Genomic DNA, 22,030 nt, shown 5'->3' on the forward strand with positions numbered 1-22,030 from the left:
GCTAATATGAATATAGATATTTTAAGTAATGAATAAAACTCAAGTCTTTTTTAAATAAAGTAATACGACTGCCTGAAGTTGAATGAGAGCAAATTTAATTTCCATAAGCTCATGCTATTTATTTACATCTACAATCTCTACACCTTTTACTCAGATCAAATATACAGAGATTTCATGCACTGTCTTCAAATTAGTCTGTTTACAACAAATATTTAAATAAATCATCACAACTGTTACATCATTTGAACAAATACATTATACATTTTATATATATGTATGTATCACAGAAATGCTTAACAGTTTTATACACAGAATAGAATAAGTCTTAAAATTGCTTAATGAAACCATAACAAACAAGAAATTAACGCCCTAAATTTAAAAGTCAATAATACTTTTACTGTTAATACATTAAACAAATTTCTATTCAACACTGAACAGACAAAGTGCAAAAAGATCGAAATTTAAAAAATGACTCTTCTACTTACAACATGATTTTAAACAATTGAAAAAAATAGAAACAAAATTAAAACTGGATAAGTTTTAAGAATACTTTCTAAAATTTATTTAAGTTCAAGCAGTATCACAAAATTCCTTTTTTACTCCCCCTAAAATTCTTTAAAAAACAATTTTGAACTCTTGATTCTAACCACACAACAAGTGCAGCCAAAAATCAGCCAGCAAATCCATGCCATCTGATCATGGTCTGCACTTTTTACTATTCAGTCAGTACATGTTTTTAATTTGAGGTTTTGTCTAAATGGAAAAGTCAGTTTTAGATATCAAGTGTGATAAGAGTCAAAATACACAAACAGGATCAATGTTTGTTTGTTAATTTGTTTCATTTTACGCCTTTTACCAACAGTATTTCAGTCATATAGGCAGGCAGTTTTCTAACCATCGTTCCTGGATAGTTACACCAGTACTAGACTACCTACCTCCGCGCTAAACTACCAAAGCATCTCCCGGGGATCGAACCCATGCCAGAGATCAATGTAATATGGTGATTTTTCAGCTTCAGTGCTAGAGGAAACTCTCAGGTACCTTTCTGTGGGTTATTTCAGTCATGAGCAGGCACCATACTTGAACCACTGACCTGTAAACTACCCTGATTTTTAGGCCTGTTAAAATACATGCCTGTGCATTTGTTCACTTGTAATAGTTTGTGCATCTATAACTTATCTATGTCTGATCTATCATTTCACATGTCAACAGTATATAAAGAACCTTAATTAGATTGGTTCCAAGTTTTAATTAGCTTTAAACTTTAGACTGGTTTTAGTAAAAAAAAAAACAAAAAAAAAACAAATGGATAGATAGAAAAATACTGGTTCAAACACAATAAGTGAAAATAGTGTGACTAATAAGTGATTATAGTGTCGTTACAACTGACTTAAATGCAACCTTGGCTATAAAACTCACAAACAAATATACTCCAAAACTGTTCAGTATTCATATACTGTAAAAAACTGGAAACAAAGCTGAAGTGACCTCAATTGTATCTTATTCTCAAAGAAATAAAATTAAGACTCTTAACTTTTTTTAAGATACCATTCCCACAGAAAAACAGGACTATTTAGGACTTCAATCGGTCAGTGACAAGGTTTATTAACTTATTGAGTGCTTTGCCACCCACTCTAGCATATATCATGTGCATACAGAATGACCTTATTTTGAATAAAAACAGTCCATTTCAAAACATCAAACAAAACCCTCGTTTTGGTTTTTTCATACAGTAATATACCCCAATAAAAGTTTGAGTGTAATAGAAGTTGATATGACAATTATCTTGTACAGAAAAAATACAAAAGACAACTACCGGAGTTAAATATTGTATGTATATCTGTGCATTTAAGTACAATGAAAAAAAAACACAAAGCATGTATGTGTTCTATATAATGACCAAAGAACCACACAAATTCAAAGTTATAAATTATGGCAACTTTAGTAACTTTATTTTCTATTCATAGGGAAAAAGGCAGGAAGCATAATTTGAACTATTCGGGAGTCTGCTAACCTGAACTAGTTACCACTAGTAACCAGGACTGATTTCATTCAAGGAAGAAAGGTAATGAACCAATCTAGGCTCAATCTAACAGCTGCTTAAAGGCATACATTCGGTAATAAGCCAGTAACTTTGTACAACTTTTAACATTAATGTATACAACAAGGTATTAAAGATAAATAAAAAAAATAGCTAGTTTTTTGGTAATAAATAAAAGATAAAAATTGCTACTTTGGTAACTTTTAACAACAACTTAGGCATAGGTAATAATGTATCAAAGATAAAAAAATAGTCGGTAATTGATAAAAGATAAAAATTACTAGTTCTGATAATAAATACTACAGAAAGGTGTGTTCTTGTCAATGAATATAGCACTTATGATAAATAAATATAAATCAATGTTACTTCATATAATAACATCCTTTGGTTTCTTTTGCTGCACACTCCATTTTATAACTGTTAGCACTAATTTTGTAATGTATAATGCAATACCAATTTTATAACACAAATTTTTACCTTTTGATTTGTATTTAATAATATGGCAAATAACAAAAAAAAACCAAACTAAGGCAGCATTGTAAATTCCAAATGCTGACACTATTTATTTACACTAAAGAGTTAAAACCATGATATATTTTATGACTGAAAAGCAAAAAATATGTCCATATCATCTTCTATTATGACCACCTCCAGAATAAAATAACTTCTTATTACAAAAAAATTAAAAAAAGTTTTTATTTAAAAGCAGTGTTCCTTTACCAAAAGGTTTTTTTTAATATATCAGTTGGTTAAAAAAATTTTTCCTGAGCATTGGATGGATCCCTGTTTAGTAAATAACGCTAATTATCATCATTTCACAAACTTCTTTGTGAAAGATGGCAACGGTCTTGATGGGTTCAACTGACCATGATGTATTGGAGTTATATATATATTTGGGTAAAGGGTCCAGCCTTCCACTTAAGTTTGGTGCAGAGTTGTTTCCTTTCCTTTAGAACTCGTTCTCTGCAAAATCATAGTTTCACAGTGCAATGAAAAGAGGTCAAAGTAAAAAATACATATAATTAACTGATACATGATAGAAATTTATATTATAAGTTATTAAGATTTTTTTAAACAGGTTATAGTGGTCTACTATATTTACAACCCGAGCCGCTAGACGAGAGTTATATTGCAAACAACTGTTTTTTATATGGCCAATATACCCTTGTCAGGAATATTTATAATGAATTAATAATACTGGGAACTTCCTTTTTTGGAAGAAAAAAGAAGATTTATTATTGAATTGACAGCAGTCGTGTATATAAAACTATATAAAACGATAAGATTATTAAAATGAAAAGTGATGTTACAAAAACTTGCAGTAATCATAAAATGTCTCATGAAAGAGAACATAGTCATATTAGTTTGATTTAGAAAAAATTAGAACATTATAGTTGATGAATGGTGCAAGCTATTTCCTAGGAACCTTGTACGACAGAGCAGTTTCCGATGGAATTTCATTTAAGTACATGCCATCACACAAGTATTTTTACAAGTTAAGAATCAAATACTGTAGTTTCCTGTTACCCTCAAATATAATACATGTACCATTAACAAGAAAGGTCAAAACCTATAACAACCCATCCATGTTCATGATTTTCTTTTTCATTCATTGGCACAAAAAAAGTTTAATAAAAATCCCTCAGCATACGGACAGTTTTTCATTTATTTGACCTCAATGTTTTTTTCTTATCCGTCAGTGGGCTCTAGTTTTTGATTGTCAGTTTTTGTAATAAATTTAAAGTGACATTGTGCCCATCACAGTGTAAATGAAACGACTGATCAGGTAAAAATTCAAAATAAACTTTACATTTTGTCCATACATTGTCTACATATTTGTTTTCAATTTCAATTATAAACGTCCCGCCTGATAATCAATAACCACCGTGACCCACATAAATATCTACAAGTATCTGCGGAAGTTATCAGTATACTTCAATTTATAAAAAAAAGTGGGACCAGTTTTTTATATTTCAGGCTGTTTTAATATTTTACTGTAAAACATTTGTCATTAATTATTGTGTAAATCGCCATTGTTTAAAGTCAATCTTTTTGAAATATGCAATTGAAATTTATTTCTGCCTGAACAGGTTAAAAAAATTTGAGCATTATGTAACTTAAAGCAGTTAACAGCCACCAGATAAAATTAAACAATTTCTAATTCTGTAATAAATATCCAAATTTTCTATTCATACCCCCAAACAGCTGCCCACATTTTTTATGTCAAGGACCCAATAAACAAAGAATGAACAAAATATAAATGGCACTCAGATAAGTGCTTTTTTAAACAAATCAAACAGATTAATCAATTGGTGCTGCATTTAATATAGACCAATAACTTTTCAAGCCAAAGTCCATTTTAGCCTTTTTACACCTAATGTCATGCCTTAAGTGCATTGTCAATATATCATTATTATTCTATCTTTGAAGACAAGAAGGTAAAAAATCCTTTGATAGAAAAGTCTAAGGGAAGATTTTCAAATTAATTTACCTTTGCATCTAAAGGATTAAGAACTCCTACTTTGGACTTGCAACTGAATACTTTATTAAAATTGGTTTCTCTATTTACAAGTTCCATCTGAAAGAACTTCTTCTCTTCCTGAAAAATTAAGTGAAAATAATTACATTTTATGAAACAAATTGAACAAACCAACGTAATGCGTTTGTGACCAGCATGGATCTAGACCAGCCTGCGCATCCGCGCAGTCTGATCAGAACCCATGCTGTTCACTATCAGTTTCTTTATTTGTAATAGAGTTTGTAAGCGAACAGCATGGATCCTGATCAGACTGGGCAGATGCAAACGCATTATGTTGGTTTTGTCATGACGCTGCTCATTTTATGAAACAAATGAAAACAAAAAAAGCCACACCAATATGAACTAACAGTTATTCGTTATGTTAACTGTAAATGTTTTAGTAGCACAAATACATAGCCTTCATCAGTGCAAAACATTTTATTGAAATACGATTATTTACCACTTGGTAAATGTAAGAATTTGAGACAACTGAAAATACTACTAAAGTGGTCATCTTCAAAAGAAAAGCAAAATAACTCAACATGTTTTGTCTAAACTTGAGACATGATCAAATTAAATTTAAACTCAAAACATTTAATCAAAGGTTTCAATTGAAAACTGTGTCATGTTGTGTTAAAATGTAACAAAACTTAAGAAAAGTGCATTTATTTCAGTACATGTACCTATTAAAGTTCACCTGGCTTTCTTTTGCTTTAAAGTCACAATATAACAGTATAAGCATCACACCTAGCCCTTAAAGGCCCATTATGCCTCAGAAATGCCTAATGTTTTTTTTTTCCCCAAATTTTTGGTCGTCCTATTAATAATTTTCCAAAGATCATTACATATTGCCAATTTCATTGAACAACCCCTTTGATTCTGTTGCTATTTTGGCACCTGCAAGTAATAGTGATTTTAGTATTTTGTATGGAAGTCAAAATCTGCATTGTTTACATTTTCTACTTTTTTGACAAAAGATTTCCCATTCCAATCTTCATCCTACAGGTTACATGTGATAAACATCTAAAATGCTCTATAACCATTATTTAAATGTTATGAAACTCTTATCTGTACTAAAGAATTAATTATATTTGTTTCTGAGACATAATGTGCCTTTAACTTGTTAATTTTGTGTAATTTGAATTTAGAACAGTATGTGCCTTTAACTTGTTAATTTTGTGTAATTTGAATTTAGAACAGTCCATTTAAAGTTTAAGGGATTTCAAAAGTAAGCTAACAGATGTACAGGCTAGTTTGAATCTATACTGGTGCCAAAATGCAAAAGTTTATGGTTTTTGGTTCTAGCAGATTTTAGATAAAGGGTAACCAAATGATCACAACAAAAAAACAACATACTATAAGAGCATGCACTCTTTCTTCTTTTTCCCGAACTCTTTCTCTGAGCTGATCAATCAGTTCTAGATCTTCTGGCCGGGAATCACGATTCTCGTACCTATCTTCTGCCTCTTGTAACCTAAATAAAAACATATACATAATATATATTATTTGTTGACAATTCAAATCCTCATTTTAAAAGCCTAAAAACATAATATTTGAATCTCTGCAAAAGTCATTAATCACACTAACATGTAAATTATTACTTTAACCATGAAACTTTTTGCTTTTCTTAAAATCGTAGTACATTTTTATATTCTTGAAATATTTTTGATCATCTGGAGGCATGTAGGTTTAACAAAGATAGACCTCTTGGACGTTAATGGTCTAACTTTGTATTTCTTGATTTACAGATGTGCTTATATTGTAATAGCCTTGGAACTGCTAATTTAAATCTCCAGCTGTTTTGTTGAAGGCAATGAACATGGATAAAACATATTTATAGAACCTTGGAGTTACATGAGTGGTACTGATACCTGAATTTCTAAACATTCTCGTGAATCATTAGTTAGTATCATGACAAAATTACTAAAAAAATATTGTCCACTTAAATAAGGAAATTGTGAAGCCTAAACTTTTTTCTTTTTTGTACATACATACAAATCTTTAAAAATAAAAAAAATAAAATTAAACATAAAAATCTAGTAAAAAAAGTAAAAAATCCAAAACTTACATACGGGGAGTTTTTGAGTTTTTATCTTTGATATTTCTGAGCCTCTTAAAACTGTCCAAATTTTCCTGTAGTCACGTAGATACCGCTTGTAGATTCCCATCCTCCTCCTTTTCCCAACATTTTCTTTCTACAACCTTTTATAAAATTCAAAAAACTAATAAAGTAAAAATTTTCCATACACACAGTCAACTCAATAGTCAAAAAAACAAATCTTCAAAAAAAACTAATCTTTCAGAGTACTTTTTATTCATCGGATTCCCAATAAATCAAAGTATTAGACACAAAATTTTTTTTCCCAAAATCTTAATCGAAAAAATAATTATTATTTTTTTTTTTTTAGGCACAAGGGGGACCGAGTAGAACTACAACCTTATACATCTAGCTGATATTTTTTTAAAAACAGAACGTTAAATTTCTCGGGGGGTTTTTTAAAAAGAAATAAGGAAAATCATTCAAAAATAAAAAATAAGCTCTGTAGCCCCACCCCCCTAAAAAATTAAATTTTAATGTACCCCTAATTGGGGTTTTGATTTTCACTTTTTATTTTCTAAAATTTCTTGCCGTTTAAATTTATCCTTTTTTAAAATGTTTTATACGTCTTATTTTGGTTTTAATCTTTTTTCATTTTTGTGATATGTCTTTCTCTCTGATTTTCCCCCCTTGGAGATCTTCTACACGAAGAGCATGATCTCTTTCCTTGAAAAAAAATTTAAACTTTGTTCTAAAGTATTTTTAAATTAGCTGCCCAAAAAGAATAGCCAGACACCTACCTACCCCATAGAATCCCTTATGTTTTTAAACCTTTTATAAACAAAATGTTGTACTTTGTCTTATAAAGTTATTTCATAATGGGATTTTTAAAAATAATTTTTAGAAAAAAAAAAAAAATAATTTTAAATTTTAAGAAAAAACCCCAATTTAAGCCCAATTAAAAAAAACAACAAAGGGGGGAAACAAAAAACCCACTTTCCCCAAACCTTTTTATATTAACTTTTTAAGAAAATTTGAAAATTTTAAGAAAATATTAAAAAAGTTTACAACCCCCTTTTAAAAATATTTTTTTAACCTTAAATAAAAAAAAAAAACTTTAATTTAGAATTTAAATTTTTTTTTGGAAAAATGCCCAAAATTTTGCCAGGGGTTCCCCCCCGTTTTTCAGGTAGGAAAATTTACTCAAAAAGAACCTAAACAAATTTAACGGGAAAAAAGGGGCCCTGTAAAAGTTTCCCTTTTCCCCCTTAACCCCTAAACTTATCAAGTACTACCTTTTTTAAAATATAAAAAAAGGGAAAAACCATCAGTAATCAAATAATAACAAAACCTGAAAGAAAAAAAGACTAAATTTTTTCCTAGTTTTCTTCGATTTTTTTTAGAAAAAATTTTAGTATTAAATGATTTTAAAAAATTTTTACCTTCTGTTTAGAGATTTCAACTCCCTTTTTAAAATTTCCATCTTGCTGCCTGCAGTGTGCCTCATCCCTTTTTGGTTTTTTTTCCCATTCCTGAATATGACGTTAACAATTCATCACGTAGACGCTTTTAAAATAAAATTTTGTAGTAATTTATAAACCCCTTAAAATTTTTGCCCTGAGTAACAAGGGGTTTTCTTTAAAAAATTTTTTAAATTTTAAAATAGTTTTTTTAAATGAAAACAAAATAGTCAAAAATGACGCCCATGAAAAAAAAAACCTTTTAATTTTTTTTTTTTTGACATACTAATTTTAAAAAATTTTAAAATTCTATAGCTTTTTAAAAATAAATAAAAACAATTTTTTGAATTTCTTATTGTTACCTATTCAATTTACTTTAACATATAAAGACTACTTCACATTTTTTGGGTCATTTAAAAAATGTTAACTTTTTTTTGACTCATTTAAAATCCCAAAAAGGGTCATTCCCTTTATGCGGTGTTCTTTTTTATTATAGTTAAAATTTTTACATCAAAAATATATATTACACATAATTATCTTTTTAATCATTGAATACAAAAATGAAGTAAAAATCATTATTTTTTTTCTCAAAAATACTTACGGAAATTTTTTAATTTTTTCAACATACCCGGGGAAATTTTTTTAAATTTTTCAAAAAAAACCCTCTAGACACTTCTTTTAAAAGCAAAAACATAAACCTAAAAATTATATAAAAACTTGAAAACCTTTTTCTTTCCCAATTTTAGCCCTAGAGCATCAATTCGCTGTCTCTCGCGGTCACTTTTCTTTTGGGGGCTGCTACAGTTATTTTAGGACATTTGTGCTTGCTGTTTTTAGATGCTCTTAAAAAATTTCCTTTTTTTGTACAGGGGGAAAATTTATATCATTTGACTAAAAAGCAAATTGCACTGCAAACAAATTTAAATTTTTTTAAAGAAAGGGATAAAAAGGAAAAAATGCATTTTAAATAAAAGGTAAAAAACAACAGAAAGTTCTTTTTGAAAATCCCCAATTTCCCGATCATACCTTTTTTTTAACTCTAAAAAAAAAAAGTGAAAAATAAATTTTCCTCTATTAAAAACTATTCTTTGGGGAAAAAACAAAATTTTCCAAAAAATTTTAAAAAAATCTAAAATCCCCAAAAATTTAAAAAATCTATTTTTTTAAAAAAAATGACACAACCCCTAGGTCTTTTGGTTTTCTCCTTCATTTATGATTTTTCTTCATTTTTTTTAAAACCTGTATCTTTACCCGTACTCATCCACCTTTAGAATCCTGTTCCCCGCCGCCCCTTCCTCACTTCCGCCTCATCTTTTTCCGTTTTTTTAAAAACTTGGAGTTGTTTTTTGCCATACTTTCTTTTTAAGAGCAATTACAGACAAAAGGGGAAATTTCGGGGGTTCATTTAAAACCCCCTAGACAAAACGATGTTGAACCAAATTAAGGAAAAAAGCTATAAAGGAAGAGAAAAGCCCCAAACATCTCTCTGAAAAAGGTATTTAAAAAAAGGTAGGGCAAACCACCCCCTTTTTTAAACTAGCGTCAAACTTCCAAAAAGAATTTAATATTTTAAGCTGATTTTTCCCCCAAAATAAAAAACATCAAATGGAGGTGATGTTCCCACAAATAAGCACAGAAAAATTAAAAAACCCCAACCCAATTTTCCCTATAAAAAAAATTTCTTTAAAATAGTTTTTTCCCGCACAAAAACATCTATTTTACCACCAAATTCATGTTAAAATCCTTTTTGAGGATTTTTCAATACTGCAAATTTCACAATAAACAGGAAGAATTTACAAAAAAATAAAATTACCCCTTGGTAAATAGCAACTTTATTTTCCCCCCTGATCGAGTGGCCATTATTTCTTCATCTTTCATTTATAATTTTTTCTAAAACGCCCTACTCCGTCTTTTTTGTTCCGTAATTTTCTTCAGTATTTACCCATTCTCGTCTTAGAAACAACAATAACATTATAAAAATTTTTTTTTTTTGCATGTAAAAAAAATATTTTCCCGGGGACACAATGCAATATTTTTACATGGGATAGAAAATTTAATACGAAGGAAATTTTTTTTTTTGAAATTCCATTAGTTATAAATATTTTTTCATCCGCATTTAAAACCCAGTCGGGTGCAGGGAAAATTTTAAATAAATTTCACTTTAAAAATTAAAATATAACTTTTATTTCCATCAAAGCATGACATTTTAACAAAATTAATTTAACTTTTAAAAATTTTGTGGAGGAGGATTATATTTTTTAACATGGGTAAAGGGGAATAACAACCCATAATATTTATGGGGGAAACTCCCCCATTTATTATTATTTCACACACTTTGGCACCGAAAAAATACTGAATAAGTTTAAATAACTGGGTAGTTCCTAAAAGGATAAAGGCTATGTTTCGGCAAAATTTTGAGGTCATTTAGGGTCGAAAAAGTGAAGACGGAAGTCCCCATAAACCCAAAAGATTCTAATGTTTTCATTAAAAAAATTTTCTATTAAAAAGGCCCCTGTTTTTTGGGAACATTTCAGGGGGTTTTTTTTTTTTTTTTTTTTTTTGTTTTTTTTTAGGTAATAATTTTTAGTTTTTTTTTATTAATTTTGCTGTTTTTTTGATTCTTTTTTTTCAGCAAGCTTTTTATGTATTTTCACAGGGATTACAAAAATGGAAAAATTAAAACTAAATTTAAAACTTTAAAAATACCCCTTAAAATTTGTAAAGAAAAATTTTATCTTAAAAAAGTGCAAAAAAGGGATACCCTAAAAACCCAGAAGTAAAATTTTAAAAAAACCTGAATAGTCCTGCCATTTTATATTTCAGATTTTTTCTCCTTTTTTCCTGGGAAATTCTATCTTGCTTTTTTTAGTCACTTCATATGACCCCAACTTTTAGTTTAAGAAAAAAAAACATTTATTTCAGCTTATAAAATACAACAACTCACTTAGTGCAAAAAAAGATTAACTTTTATTAAATTTAAAAGGCACCTTTTAAATGCTAAGGGGACAATAATCAATGAAATAAGCAATCATTTAGTTATCAATAAATTTATTTTTTCCCCTTATTTTCATTCTCATAAAAAGATAGAAAAATTGAAAGTTTTGATGAAAATGATTTTTCTCAAAAAAGTGAAAATTTAAAGAAAATAAATTCTCCAATGCAAAGGTCTTTTTTGTAAAGGTAATTTTTTTTCGCTTTTTTATAAATTTAAAATTAAACCAAAAAAAAATAGAATATAATTTACTTTTTTTAATTAAATACATTGGCCCGGGGAAATAAAAAATGCCAAAAAAATAAAAAAATATACAAAAGTGAACTGTTTCACAAAGTTTGTACATTCACAAAAAATTTGGGACGGAAAATTTAGCATCCTACAGAACATTGATATAAACAAATTACCTGCATCAGATCTCGATTTTCCAGCTTTTTGTTCCCAGATTTCCTAGTTTTTTTGAGTTAGTGTTTCATCACTAACGTTTTTCATACCCGTGGTGATCCAACCCGCTCTTTGTTTTTTAAAAACCCTTCACCCTTGCAACCTGAAAAAAACCACTTTCCTTTCACAATTTAAAATTAAATTTTTTTTTTCCCCAAACAAATACTTTTTGACAAACTAAAATTTAAAATTAGCCTACAAAACTGAAAAAAACCAACGTTTTTTAAAAATTTGGGAAAACTAAACCTATAATTTTTTAACAAAATTTTTCAAAAACTGTCAAAAAAAAACTAGCTATTGATTTTTGATAAGTAAAAATTTTTTAACATCATAGTATTAAAAAACAATTAAAAAAAAACTGGGGGGCACCCCAATAGTGTTTTTTATGTGAAAACTGATGAATGAGACACCATTAGCCCAAAGCAGTTCAATATATAATTTATCTATTATCATGAGAACTACTTATACAACAAGAAACTCGGAAGCCAAAAAATCAAGGCGGAGATGATTATCAGCAACCAAAAAATGTCTAACAAAATTAATGGAAATAAAATATTCTTTCCAATTTATACAAACTTACACAGTTTCTGCTATCAAATTTAAAATGATCCCTCTATCAAACCTCTTTTAGTCATTGCAGAGGCCCCTATATTATAATCTTTATACCTTCCCCTATACTCCCGATAGACCAAGGTATTTATAATCATGGATTCTTAACTTTTTTACAAAACCACTTATATGTACAAATTCAATGGTGGACTCATCGTATAACTAACAAATATGCCCTTATGACATTGAGCTCACAGAGCGTTACAGTTTATGGTCCCTTAAATACATTTCTAGAGCTGATTTAACTCATAACAACATTGCACGCAGCTACACATCAATTGAAAATATTCAGACTTCTTTAAATAAATAATATACCTCATCCTTCTTGCAGATTAAGTCACTGGTCAGCTCTAGACCTCAAGTTTCCAGCTACCGTTGTACAGCCGTCACCGTTTTCTTAGTAATGTCTGCTGACCTCTGTTTCACGCTGCCTCGCTTTTCAACTCCTAAATAAAAGTCATATAAATTATTTATAGACTATCAAACAGACAATTATATTATAATATTTTCATTTAATAATAACAGGTTGCACCAGTCTTAAACTATTCAAAAGTAACGATCTGTCCAGTCCAATCCTTGTATTTATTCATAATGCTTTGAACAAAATTCCACATGAACCAAAATTAGTGGTAGAATTTAACCTTACAAATTTAATAATCTGCAATACCAAAGAGAGATGTAAAATGTAATCCTCCTGTATGCCCCTTTGGCACAAGAAAAAAAATAATAATAAATTGTCATTCCAACAAAAGAGCAGATTGCTCATCAGCTATCACCATTAAAAATATAAGACCAAACCTATGTATTTTGTCGTAATCACTTAGAAAGTTTATCTGCAGCCTGTTTGTTTATAATTGAGCACAAGCAAAGAATATCGCGACCATTAACTTTTCCCACGTTTAATTTTACCTCCAATTTCTGTCCTGTATGGCTTTAGAGGTTAATGGCAAAGTGTCCTTCCGGTCAGACTTGCTTGGAGTTTAGTTGTTAGTGCGTAAGACTCACATCGATCTTCACGCTCATATCCTCTCCATTTCATTGTTTGTTACTCTATATGATTAAATCCGCAGCTTACATGAAACATTGAAGAGTTTAACCTTATTATTAAATTGTAACATAAACAATTCTTCAGTCAGGTCCCCTTTTACCCAGGCCTGGTTTCCTCTGAAAAAAAAAGGTCTCTGAGAATTAATGCTGAATTTGATTATGAAAACAACCATAATCTAGTTTATTTTCCTCTCATGTTTTGAAAATTTTTTGTAAGCAAATTTTTTAAATTTAAAAAAACTTCCATTCTATTATATCGAAAAATCAATGCTTAAGGAAGTTATGGGATCTTGCGACAATTATCTATGAATTTATTAAACCTGAAGTAGTCCAGGACAGTTAACTGTTCAATGCGCGAGCTACTATCCTAGATTAGATTAACTCTATACATACAAACATTTAACCAAGGGACACCTTAGTTTGCATTATAGGGCGCATGCCTAATTTTACATTCTCAATTAAAATCCAACTATGGGAGTTATGAATCACAAACAATTAAACTCTAAATTTATGCATTCTATTAACGACATAGTGATGAAGTTTAACTCTCAAGAAATATTACCTTTCGAGGTGCGAATTTTTCACTAGAGGAAGACACAGATAATGTTATAAGTTAATAACTAATATTCACACCAAATATTAATTTTCAGGTGACAACACAGAATGGAATATTATATAAGCTCAGCCAATGAGTTCTATATATCAGAGATCAAGATCTTACTACTCTCTCAGAAAATGCACTATTAAATGCCCGTTTGTGGCTAATACCTGAACCTTAATATTTTATCTATTTTTAAACTTTAAAAAAAAAATGAATGAAAAAAGAAAAAACAGTCATGTTATCCCCTTATCTCATTTTTTTGACACAAAGGAAACCAAACTGTGAGACATTTCTATATTTTGTTCCTTTTCAATATAATAGCGATACAAATGTATAGAAAATCTTTAAAAATATATCAACAATTTCTGATATATGTGACCCTAAAAGGCACATATTTTGCCAACTCTCTATACACCTTCAATTATATGATATTCATCTTTAAATTCTTACAGACACCACTTCAAGCATGAGCATACTTCTAATGATTTCCAATAGTAGACATTTGGTATTTGAAAGTGAGACTCGTGACTTTTGTCGTTCAATAGGTTCATTACGCTTTCCTTCTCTAACCATCTGCAACAGTTTATCCTTCAGTTTGTTTATTTACCTTCTATAATTCTATGTATTGTAGATTCATTCTGTTAGTTTGTGCTTTCGGAAGATTTCCAATGGGCGGCTGTACAAATTACAAAAAGTGTACACCAAAATTCAAGATATGCTTAAGGAGTAATACTGTGTGCGGCAGGAGTTATAGGAACTCCCTTCCACTAAAACAGAAAGGGAAAAAAAAAAAATTTTTAAGCAGGCCAGATTGGCTCAGTTAGTAGATCGTCTCAGTAGGAGCCACCAAGCCGTTGTTTACATATTTACCAGGTGAAGCCTAAGTAGCCTGCACGTTTTTCTCACCCTTGTTCCACATTTGTGACATACAGGAACCTGACGATTTTATAGCTCCAAAGGAACTGTTGTTATTGAGAAGCTGTTTACTGTTATTCCCACAAGTACGACTAATTCCAAAAAAAGCGAACGATGCTTCAGATATAGTGCGGAGTAGGGAGTTTATTCTGTCAATAGGAATAGATAGAAAACAATGCTGTAAAAGGGATTAGATAGCCTATCAAGATATCTGATTTATTGAGTTACTTTGTTATATTTGAGATTCGAAGGATCTTAGGGTTTGGCCAAATAGTAACATGTGCAGACTGGCATTTTCTTGTTTTGAGGGTATGAACTCCTAATTTCCAAACATTAACATTGCCACTTGTACCAAAGTAACTAGTTGCTAAAACAGATTAGTAAGTTTTGCTGAAATAGATGTAAAGGTCAAAATGGTTTATCATTTACATGTATTAGGGACTAGATATGACTAAAATCATTAATTTGTTATCTTCCACACCCACTTTTTCCACCATTTACGCGTGCTTCCTGTCTACTCAACAGATCGTTTCATTACCAGCTCCAGTTTTCACATGTAATCTCTTTTCAGCGTTTAGCAAGCTTTTGTTCAATTGTATTTCAATACATGGCGCTCCAATGGATTATACATTCTTTATGAGAGCAACTGCAGAATATTCCAAATTCAAGGAATGATTGAATTGTTGACAATATCTATTGATGCTCTTGTTAAGCACTAAATAATTTTAATTTTATTGAATTTTATAGTGCAAACTTAAATTATACTCTTAATCTTTTTTATACAATGAATCCAAATAGTAAATATAAACTGTTATTTGCTGAAAAATTTACGAATTAGTTATTTATATCTATATTCTAACAAAAATTATAAATTATTCCGACTAAAACATTAGTCAAAAAACCACCAAAAAGGATCAAATACAAGTACACTTTTCATCGATAAGTTATGAATGAAAGACCCTAGGGAAATTTTTCAAGAAAGGACCATAGGTATAATACATCATCTTGCAAATCATATATATTAAATAGAACAGAAATCTATCTTTCCAATGATCACGTCCTTGCTTTGTAAGCCATTCTATCTCTGTTGAATACCAAGATTAATATAAATATCATGTGTGAACTACCATCTTTTTTCTTGTAGATTATTTTCTAAATTTTTTAATGTTTCATTTAGTTTTGTCCACCTCATCTTCTTTATCAGTTAATTGACTAAGTACACTGTTTATTTGTTTTTAAGTTTCAGCTTCCTGAGCTGCAAAAGTCTTTGCTTAGTTTGTCTTTTTTCTTCTTGTAACATCCTATTAGCTTCTTCAGAAGAAAATATTATTCATTTTCATAACAGCTTCTAGTTCCTTTTCATAGAATAGACGTTGCCCTTTTCAAGTTTGGCTTCATATTCCTCTTTCATTTGAAGTTTTTTTGCCTCTTCCATTTCTTTAAATTTAGCATGCAATGTTTTTCTAATTTCTGCGCCTTATATTTATCTTCAACCTTTTTAACTTCATTTAACCAGTCATTACTCTGATCTTTGCTCAGATTCTAACTGCCTCAAAATTTCTTTTTCATGGCTTAATTTCAGTTCTCCTATTTTTTTCTTTCATTATCACTCATTAACGCCTTACTTTCCAAGCTTCAAATTGTCTTAACTTTTCTTCAAAATCCTTTTTTGTGTGAAGCACATCTTGAGACAGTTCAAGCATCTTTTGTGCATGTTCTGATTTAAGCCTCATTTCTCTTTCTTCAGCTTCTCTTTTAATGAATCAAACTGGTTTTTAAATGCCTGCTCTTAAGAGATTCATGTTCAACTAAACTTTTCTCTAGATATTCCAGTCTTTTTTATTCTGCGAGGTTTCAGCATTTATCTTCTCTTTAAACTGGGCAATTTTTTCTTTTTGTTTCCTTGCAGTAGCTGCTGTAATTCTTCCTCATGTTGTTCTTTGATTTGTTGGAGCACAGCTTCATGTTCATCATTTTTAGTATTCAGCGCATAGATAACCTACAATAAAATCAACATGGTTACTTTTATATTAAAGATAAAGTATTTGTAAATGTGGCCAAATATACTCAATAAATATAGGTACGTTTTAAACATAAAATTACAAACAGACATTTGAAACAAAACAGACTAAGTAAATATGACTGACTGTGACAAACAATAAATAATGAATGTCTATCATCAAGTTTGGCAAAACTGAATCTTCTTTGTATGGGTAGAAAACTGGACTCCTTATCCAGAGGTTACTGCGTTCAATTCTTATTAAAGGTGAGATTAACTTTCTAAGTTATTGACATCTATTTGTTTTCCCATTAAAGCCAAACCCCTCTTGGGGAACTTAAACAAATAGATGTCAATAACTTAGAACAAACTGAAATTATCACAAAGCCATATAGCACTTTGTCTTGACTTGAAATTATGTACTAGATTTTCTGTTTAGGCTATCTACTTCCAGTTGGTAAAAATTAAGGAAGTAGCTAGCCGTACGGCTAGCTAAAAGTTCTAGCCGTATGTGAGTCACGTACGACTAGCAAGGACTCACTGTATTGGCTAGCCGTACGGCATTTTCAAAATTATATGGAAGTCATAAATGCATATGTTATTTTATGACTTTAAGCGAGGATTTTTAACCAAGAAACAGCAATTGTCTTCGTATGTTACTTTTTAGAGATAAATCGCCTTGTTGGCTACAGTAAAAAAAGTATAATTATCGATCTTTGTGAAATTGTCATCTCAAGACGTCGAGAAAAAATAGCGTTTGGTCGCAGTTAAATAACAACAATTGAAATAGTTTAGAAATTTTGATAATAGTCTTTTTTTGTTTCATTAAGTTTAATTTTCGACACCTTTAAATGAAACAAAAAAACGAAACTTATTGACCTTTTCGAAAACCTAGCTTAACACCGTTTTCCGGTACATTATGGATTTAGCTCTGCCAGGGGAATTACACCAAATGAAGTACATAACACAGTTACATGATATTTCATTTTTCTATCATTATTTCACCATTTAAGGTGAAAAAAAAATTGATGTATTTGAAAATTATCAATATTCCTTTAATATTTATTGCAAATTTTTCAAAAAAAAAAATTGTTTATAATGAAAATCAATAACATTAAAACAGACGTAGTGGAATCTTCCAGAATAAATAAGGTTATTTTCTGTGTAAACTTGTGTATTTACTTTATTTTTTATGGAATTATTCATACAATGATATTTAATTATTTTCTTATAAAGATAAAAATGTTTTTATTTCAATTTAATTTTAAAAAAAGGCCGAAAACATCATATTCGCAATTACACTCCATTAGGTGAATTCCCCAGAGCAATGTACAGAAAGTACCGGAAAATGGTGTTTAGCTAGGTTTTCGAATTCGTGAATTGTTGTTGGGCTTTGATAATTGCGTCAATTACCGACGGTATAGAAGTTTGTCCATCATTAAGGAAAGTTTGCATGTTCCGTGAAACACATTTTAAAATTCTATTGTCAGTCCCTTGGTAGGCTTTAATTAAGGCTAATTAATTGATTGTGCTTTTATGTTCGATATCTATATACTTTTTTTGAAAATTATACAATTATTTTTGCATTTCACCGTTTATTTTTTCAATGTTCTTTTTATTTATCCACTCTGATCATTATTTATTCGATCCATGTACAAAAACCTTTCATACAAATAAAACAACAAATCATAAGGCACAAAATAACATATGCACTTTCAACTTCCATATAATTTTGAAAGTGCTATACGGCTAGACAATACAGTGAGTCCTGGCTAGTCGTATGAACTCACCTACGTCTAGAACTTTTGGCTAGCCACTTCCAAAAATTAAATTTATGATGTGAAAATCTAATTTAATCTTCATGTAATACCTTTGTCAGCTGTGCAATCTTTTTTGACATCTTAAGATGCATATCCTGTGTAACCTCCATATCGTTGTTTGTATTCTGTGGCAATGTACCGTACTTTCCATTTTGATAATGATTAAACGACATTTTGGCACTGGCCGCCATGTTGTTTGTTTTTGTCCAGATTTATTTCGCACGGTATTTCAGTTATAATGTTATTACATGAAGTATACATATTATTTAAACATATTAAACATGTTTAACTTAATGCCATGGCACAAAAATAAATATTTAGGCCGTTCTATGAGTTCAATAATAAAAAAAAATCTCAGAGGAAGTTTACATGTTTCCTTGACACAACGGGCAGTAACTCTCGAATAAAATTTAACGAATCAATTATAAAATTAGCGTTGTCGGCACACCAAAATTTGGGCCTGTCTAAAACGCGGACGCTTTAAGCTTACTTTCAATTAACACAAAGAATTCTGTATTAGGTGATGAGTTTCATTACATTTTCCAGTGTCCTTATTTGACATTTATCGTAGAAAGTACTTGCCCATTAATTTACGAAGAGGTAACATGTTTAATTTTAAACAATTATTTCAAAATACTGACAGAACTGTGTTAATCAAACTGTCTGTTTTTACACAAAGAATAATGTCTATTGTGAAATAATGTTTTAACCACCTTCTAGTCAGTATCTATTGCCAACACAAGTATTGTCTTGATTTTCATTATTTACTTCATCTATTTTTATGTATTTTATTTAATTTTTTATTATTATTTTTTCATCTTTCAAGGTCTCATGACATTTGTAATCGCATTGTGACACTTCCTATTTAATTTGTGTGGAACTAATTGTACCGGCGTGGTGTGGTTGCTATGTGGGGCTTCATGGGCCCCATGTTGTGGTTACACCATGTCGCTGCATCACTTCATTTGTGTTTTGGTCAGGAACTTTCATTGTGCGGTTCCATTATGTCTCATTCTAGTCACCTATTTGTAAAGTCATTCATATATAGGTATCTCTAATCTTATTTTTGTATTTATCATGCAAATTATTTTGTCTCAAGCTTTATTTACACATCTGTATTATTTTTTTGTTAATGCTCATTTGTTTGTGAAATTTTACTGTTTATAAAACTGATGTCCATATGGGCCTAGTTGAAATAAAAAAACGTGAAACTTGAAACATATAGAAACAAACTTTTTAAAGATGGGCTATACACTATAATAAGATCTTATATACATAATAAAGACAGATTATGTAAAATATTTGATTATGTGACTAGCGCCTGTGCATAAATTGGGTATTTCTATGCCATGTTTGTATTATTATTTGTTGTATTGTTTGTTTGTTCACTCTTATGCCCTTAAGGGCCATGAGTTTTTGTTTACAATTAAATTTTAAAAAAAGAAATAAATAAATAAAAGGAAAACTCTGACAATAGCTGGTATAGCAGATATGACGAAATAGACATATAGTTTGATTAAACTCACTGGCATCAATGAAGGTCCATCAATGAACTGATAAAAATGGTACATAATTAATTGACTTGAAGTCTTGTATACATTAAGAATTAAATTTTTTTAGTTACTAGCAATTTGAATAAAAATATAAAAGTATCTTACGATGGTATTTCATTGAAGTTTTAAATTTCGTTTTGTGACACCCTTTTGTATGTATATATGAAAAATAAAAAATTAAAAAACCAAAAATTCAAATCTTTACTTTCTCTTCTTAAGATGTACACCGAAGAGAAAGTCAGAAAATGGAATAAAATGGTGAAAATGTAAGTAAGTTTTAATATAGTTTAATTGGGGTTTATTTAATTGTTGTTTATATAATGGATCAGAAAATAAGTGAATGGATATCAAAAGGATTGACCTTAGCTATATAGTTCAATGTACGTGTGCTGGATTTTGTCCAATTTTTAAAAAGATTTACCTATTTCAGCAAAAAATGGATCATTTGATTATGGTTTCTTTGCATCTTCATATCTCATCAATGATACGTCTATTTCAGAATAATCATTGCATATGACTTTATCCCAGTCACATAACCGTTTTTGGCATATAAATTTCCTATTAAAGGTATTCTACCTCCACAACTACACTTAAAGCAACACTTGTCATTTGTGTAATAATGATTGGGAACTGACCAATGGTCATAACTCTAGCCTGGACTTTGTCAAGAGTCATAACCCTTATAATGAGGTTAGTTTATTTGTGTCTAGAACTGATGTGAATATTAATTTGAAACCAGGGTATGTAATAAAAATATTCCTGTTGAAACATAACTCGATCTCTGACATATAGATACTTGTTGGTCACTATCCACGTCACTTTTAAAACCCCTGCATACATTTTCACTGAATTATCCCCCTTTATAAACTTAACAAAATTCTGCTTTGTTAAGACTGTTTCTTTGCTAATTAAACATGACTTTGTTAAGTTAAATATCTACTGCCTGTATATTTAATAAAAATTATTGTGCCAATTTTGAAAATGAATAATCCATAAATACTTGTTTGTGTGAAGTATGTTTATATGAAGAGCAAATGTAGCATGCACACAATCATTGATAAACCTAATAAAAACATACTTTAGATACAATTGACCAAGCAATATATTTTTTATCGAAAAATTTTATTTTGTTTTCATACATGTATACTGTATTTGTGAGTCTTAAAAATAGAAACACAATCTACATGTTATATACAACTCTTTCAAGAATTGACCAAACGATAATTGAAACAACAGTTTTATCTGTATAAAAATATCTAATTTAAAAAATAGCTGTATATCCTTTAACATTAAATCCTGGAAATTGAATTGCTGGTGACTTTAAAAAAATTATTTGACAAAAGTCTTTAGCTCACTTCATTGGCATATGGAGTTGTGTATCTTCACGTTTTCATTAATTCATTTTGATTATAGTTTTAATTTTACGCGAAAAATTAAAATATAGATGAATTTTATTGCGGAATACTTACTATTGGTAGGATGAGCCTGGTGTTAAATATTTCATAATATAGTTCGAAGCATTCAATTAGTTATTAATCACCTTCCGCATAGCAGAAAGGGGATTGTAGGAATGGCCTCCGTCTGTCCGTCCGTTACACTTTTGTGCCCACTCCATAACTTTTAAAGTGATCATCATAATGAGACGATGTATAGAGCACAATTTGCTATATCCAAGGTCAAGGTCACACTTAAAGGTCAAATTTTTTAAAATGTTTTCATTTCATAAAAAAAAGTCTACATTTCATAACCGCTGAATTTTTTTTTTGAAATAACTTGGCACAAGTGATCCATTATGAGACGATGTGCAGAGCAAAAAAATTGGGTTGCTACCCACAAGGTCAAGGTCACACTTAAATGTCAAATGTCAAATGTTAAAAAGTTTTCATTTCATAATAAAAAGTCTACATTTCGTGTCTGCTCAATAACTTTTTAACCGCTGAACATTTTTTGAAATTACTTGGCACAAGAAATCACCATAATGAGACGATGTGCA

At 29.7% G+C, this 22,030-nt stretch overlaps 2 protein-coding genes across 2 annotated transcripts; both read right to left on the minus strand.

The window, feature by feature from the left end:
- Positions 1 to 4,532: 4,532 nt before the first annotated feature.
- Positions 4,533 to 16,398, minus strand: LOC132741040 (protein FAM184B-like; the record flags this gene model as incomplete). Its single annotated transcript, XM_060729119.1, has 6 exons — positions 16,291 to 16,398; positions 14,201 to 14,323; positions 13,251 to 13,266; positions 12,476 to 12,548; positions 5,916 to 6,033; positions 4,533 to 4,640 (listed from the first exon to the last, which is right to left on the minus strand). Coding segments are annotated over exons 1-6 (546 nt in total), but the record flags the coding sequence as incomplete, so codon positions are not given.
- A 128-nt stretch (positions 16,399 to 16,526) lies between these two features.
- Positions 16,527 to 18,894, minus strand: LOC132741035 (protein FAM184A-like). Its single transcript, XM_060729115.1, has 2 exons — positions 18,535 to 18,894; positions 16,527 to 16,664 (listed from the first exon to the last, which is right to left on the minus strand). Exons 1-2 carry the CDS (start codon positions 18,673 to 18,675, stop codon positions 16,527 to 16,529), a joined length of 279 nt encoding a protein of 92 aa, XP_060585098.1. The 5' UTR covers positions 18,676 to 18,894.
- Between the last annotated feature and the right edge of the window lie 3,136 nt (positions 18,895 to 22,030).

This window comes from Ruditapes philippinarum, unplaced genomic scaffold, assembly GCF_026571515.1.
Source record: "Ruditapes philippinarum isolate M1 unplaced genomic scaffold, ASM2657151v2 ctg4768_1_1_1_1, whole genome shotgun sequence".
NCBI lineage: Eukaryota > Metazoa > Mollusca > Bivalvia > Venerida > Veneridae > Ruditapes > Ruditapes philippinarum.

Excerpts from the sequence above, each read along its gene's own strand:
- LOC132741035 (XM_060729115.1), bottom strand. The coding sequence starts at position 18,675 with ATGGCGGCCAGTGCCAAAATGTCGTTTAATCATTATCAAAATGGAAAG. Across the intron at positions 16,665-18,534 it reads AGATTGCACAGCTGACAAAG|GTTATCTATGCGCTGAATAC; the intron begins GTATTACATGAA and ends ATTTTATTGTAG.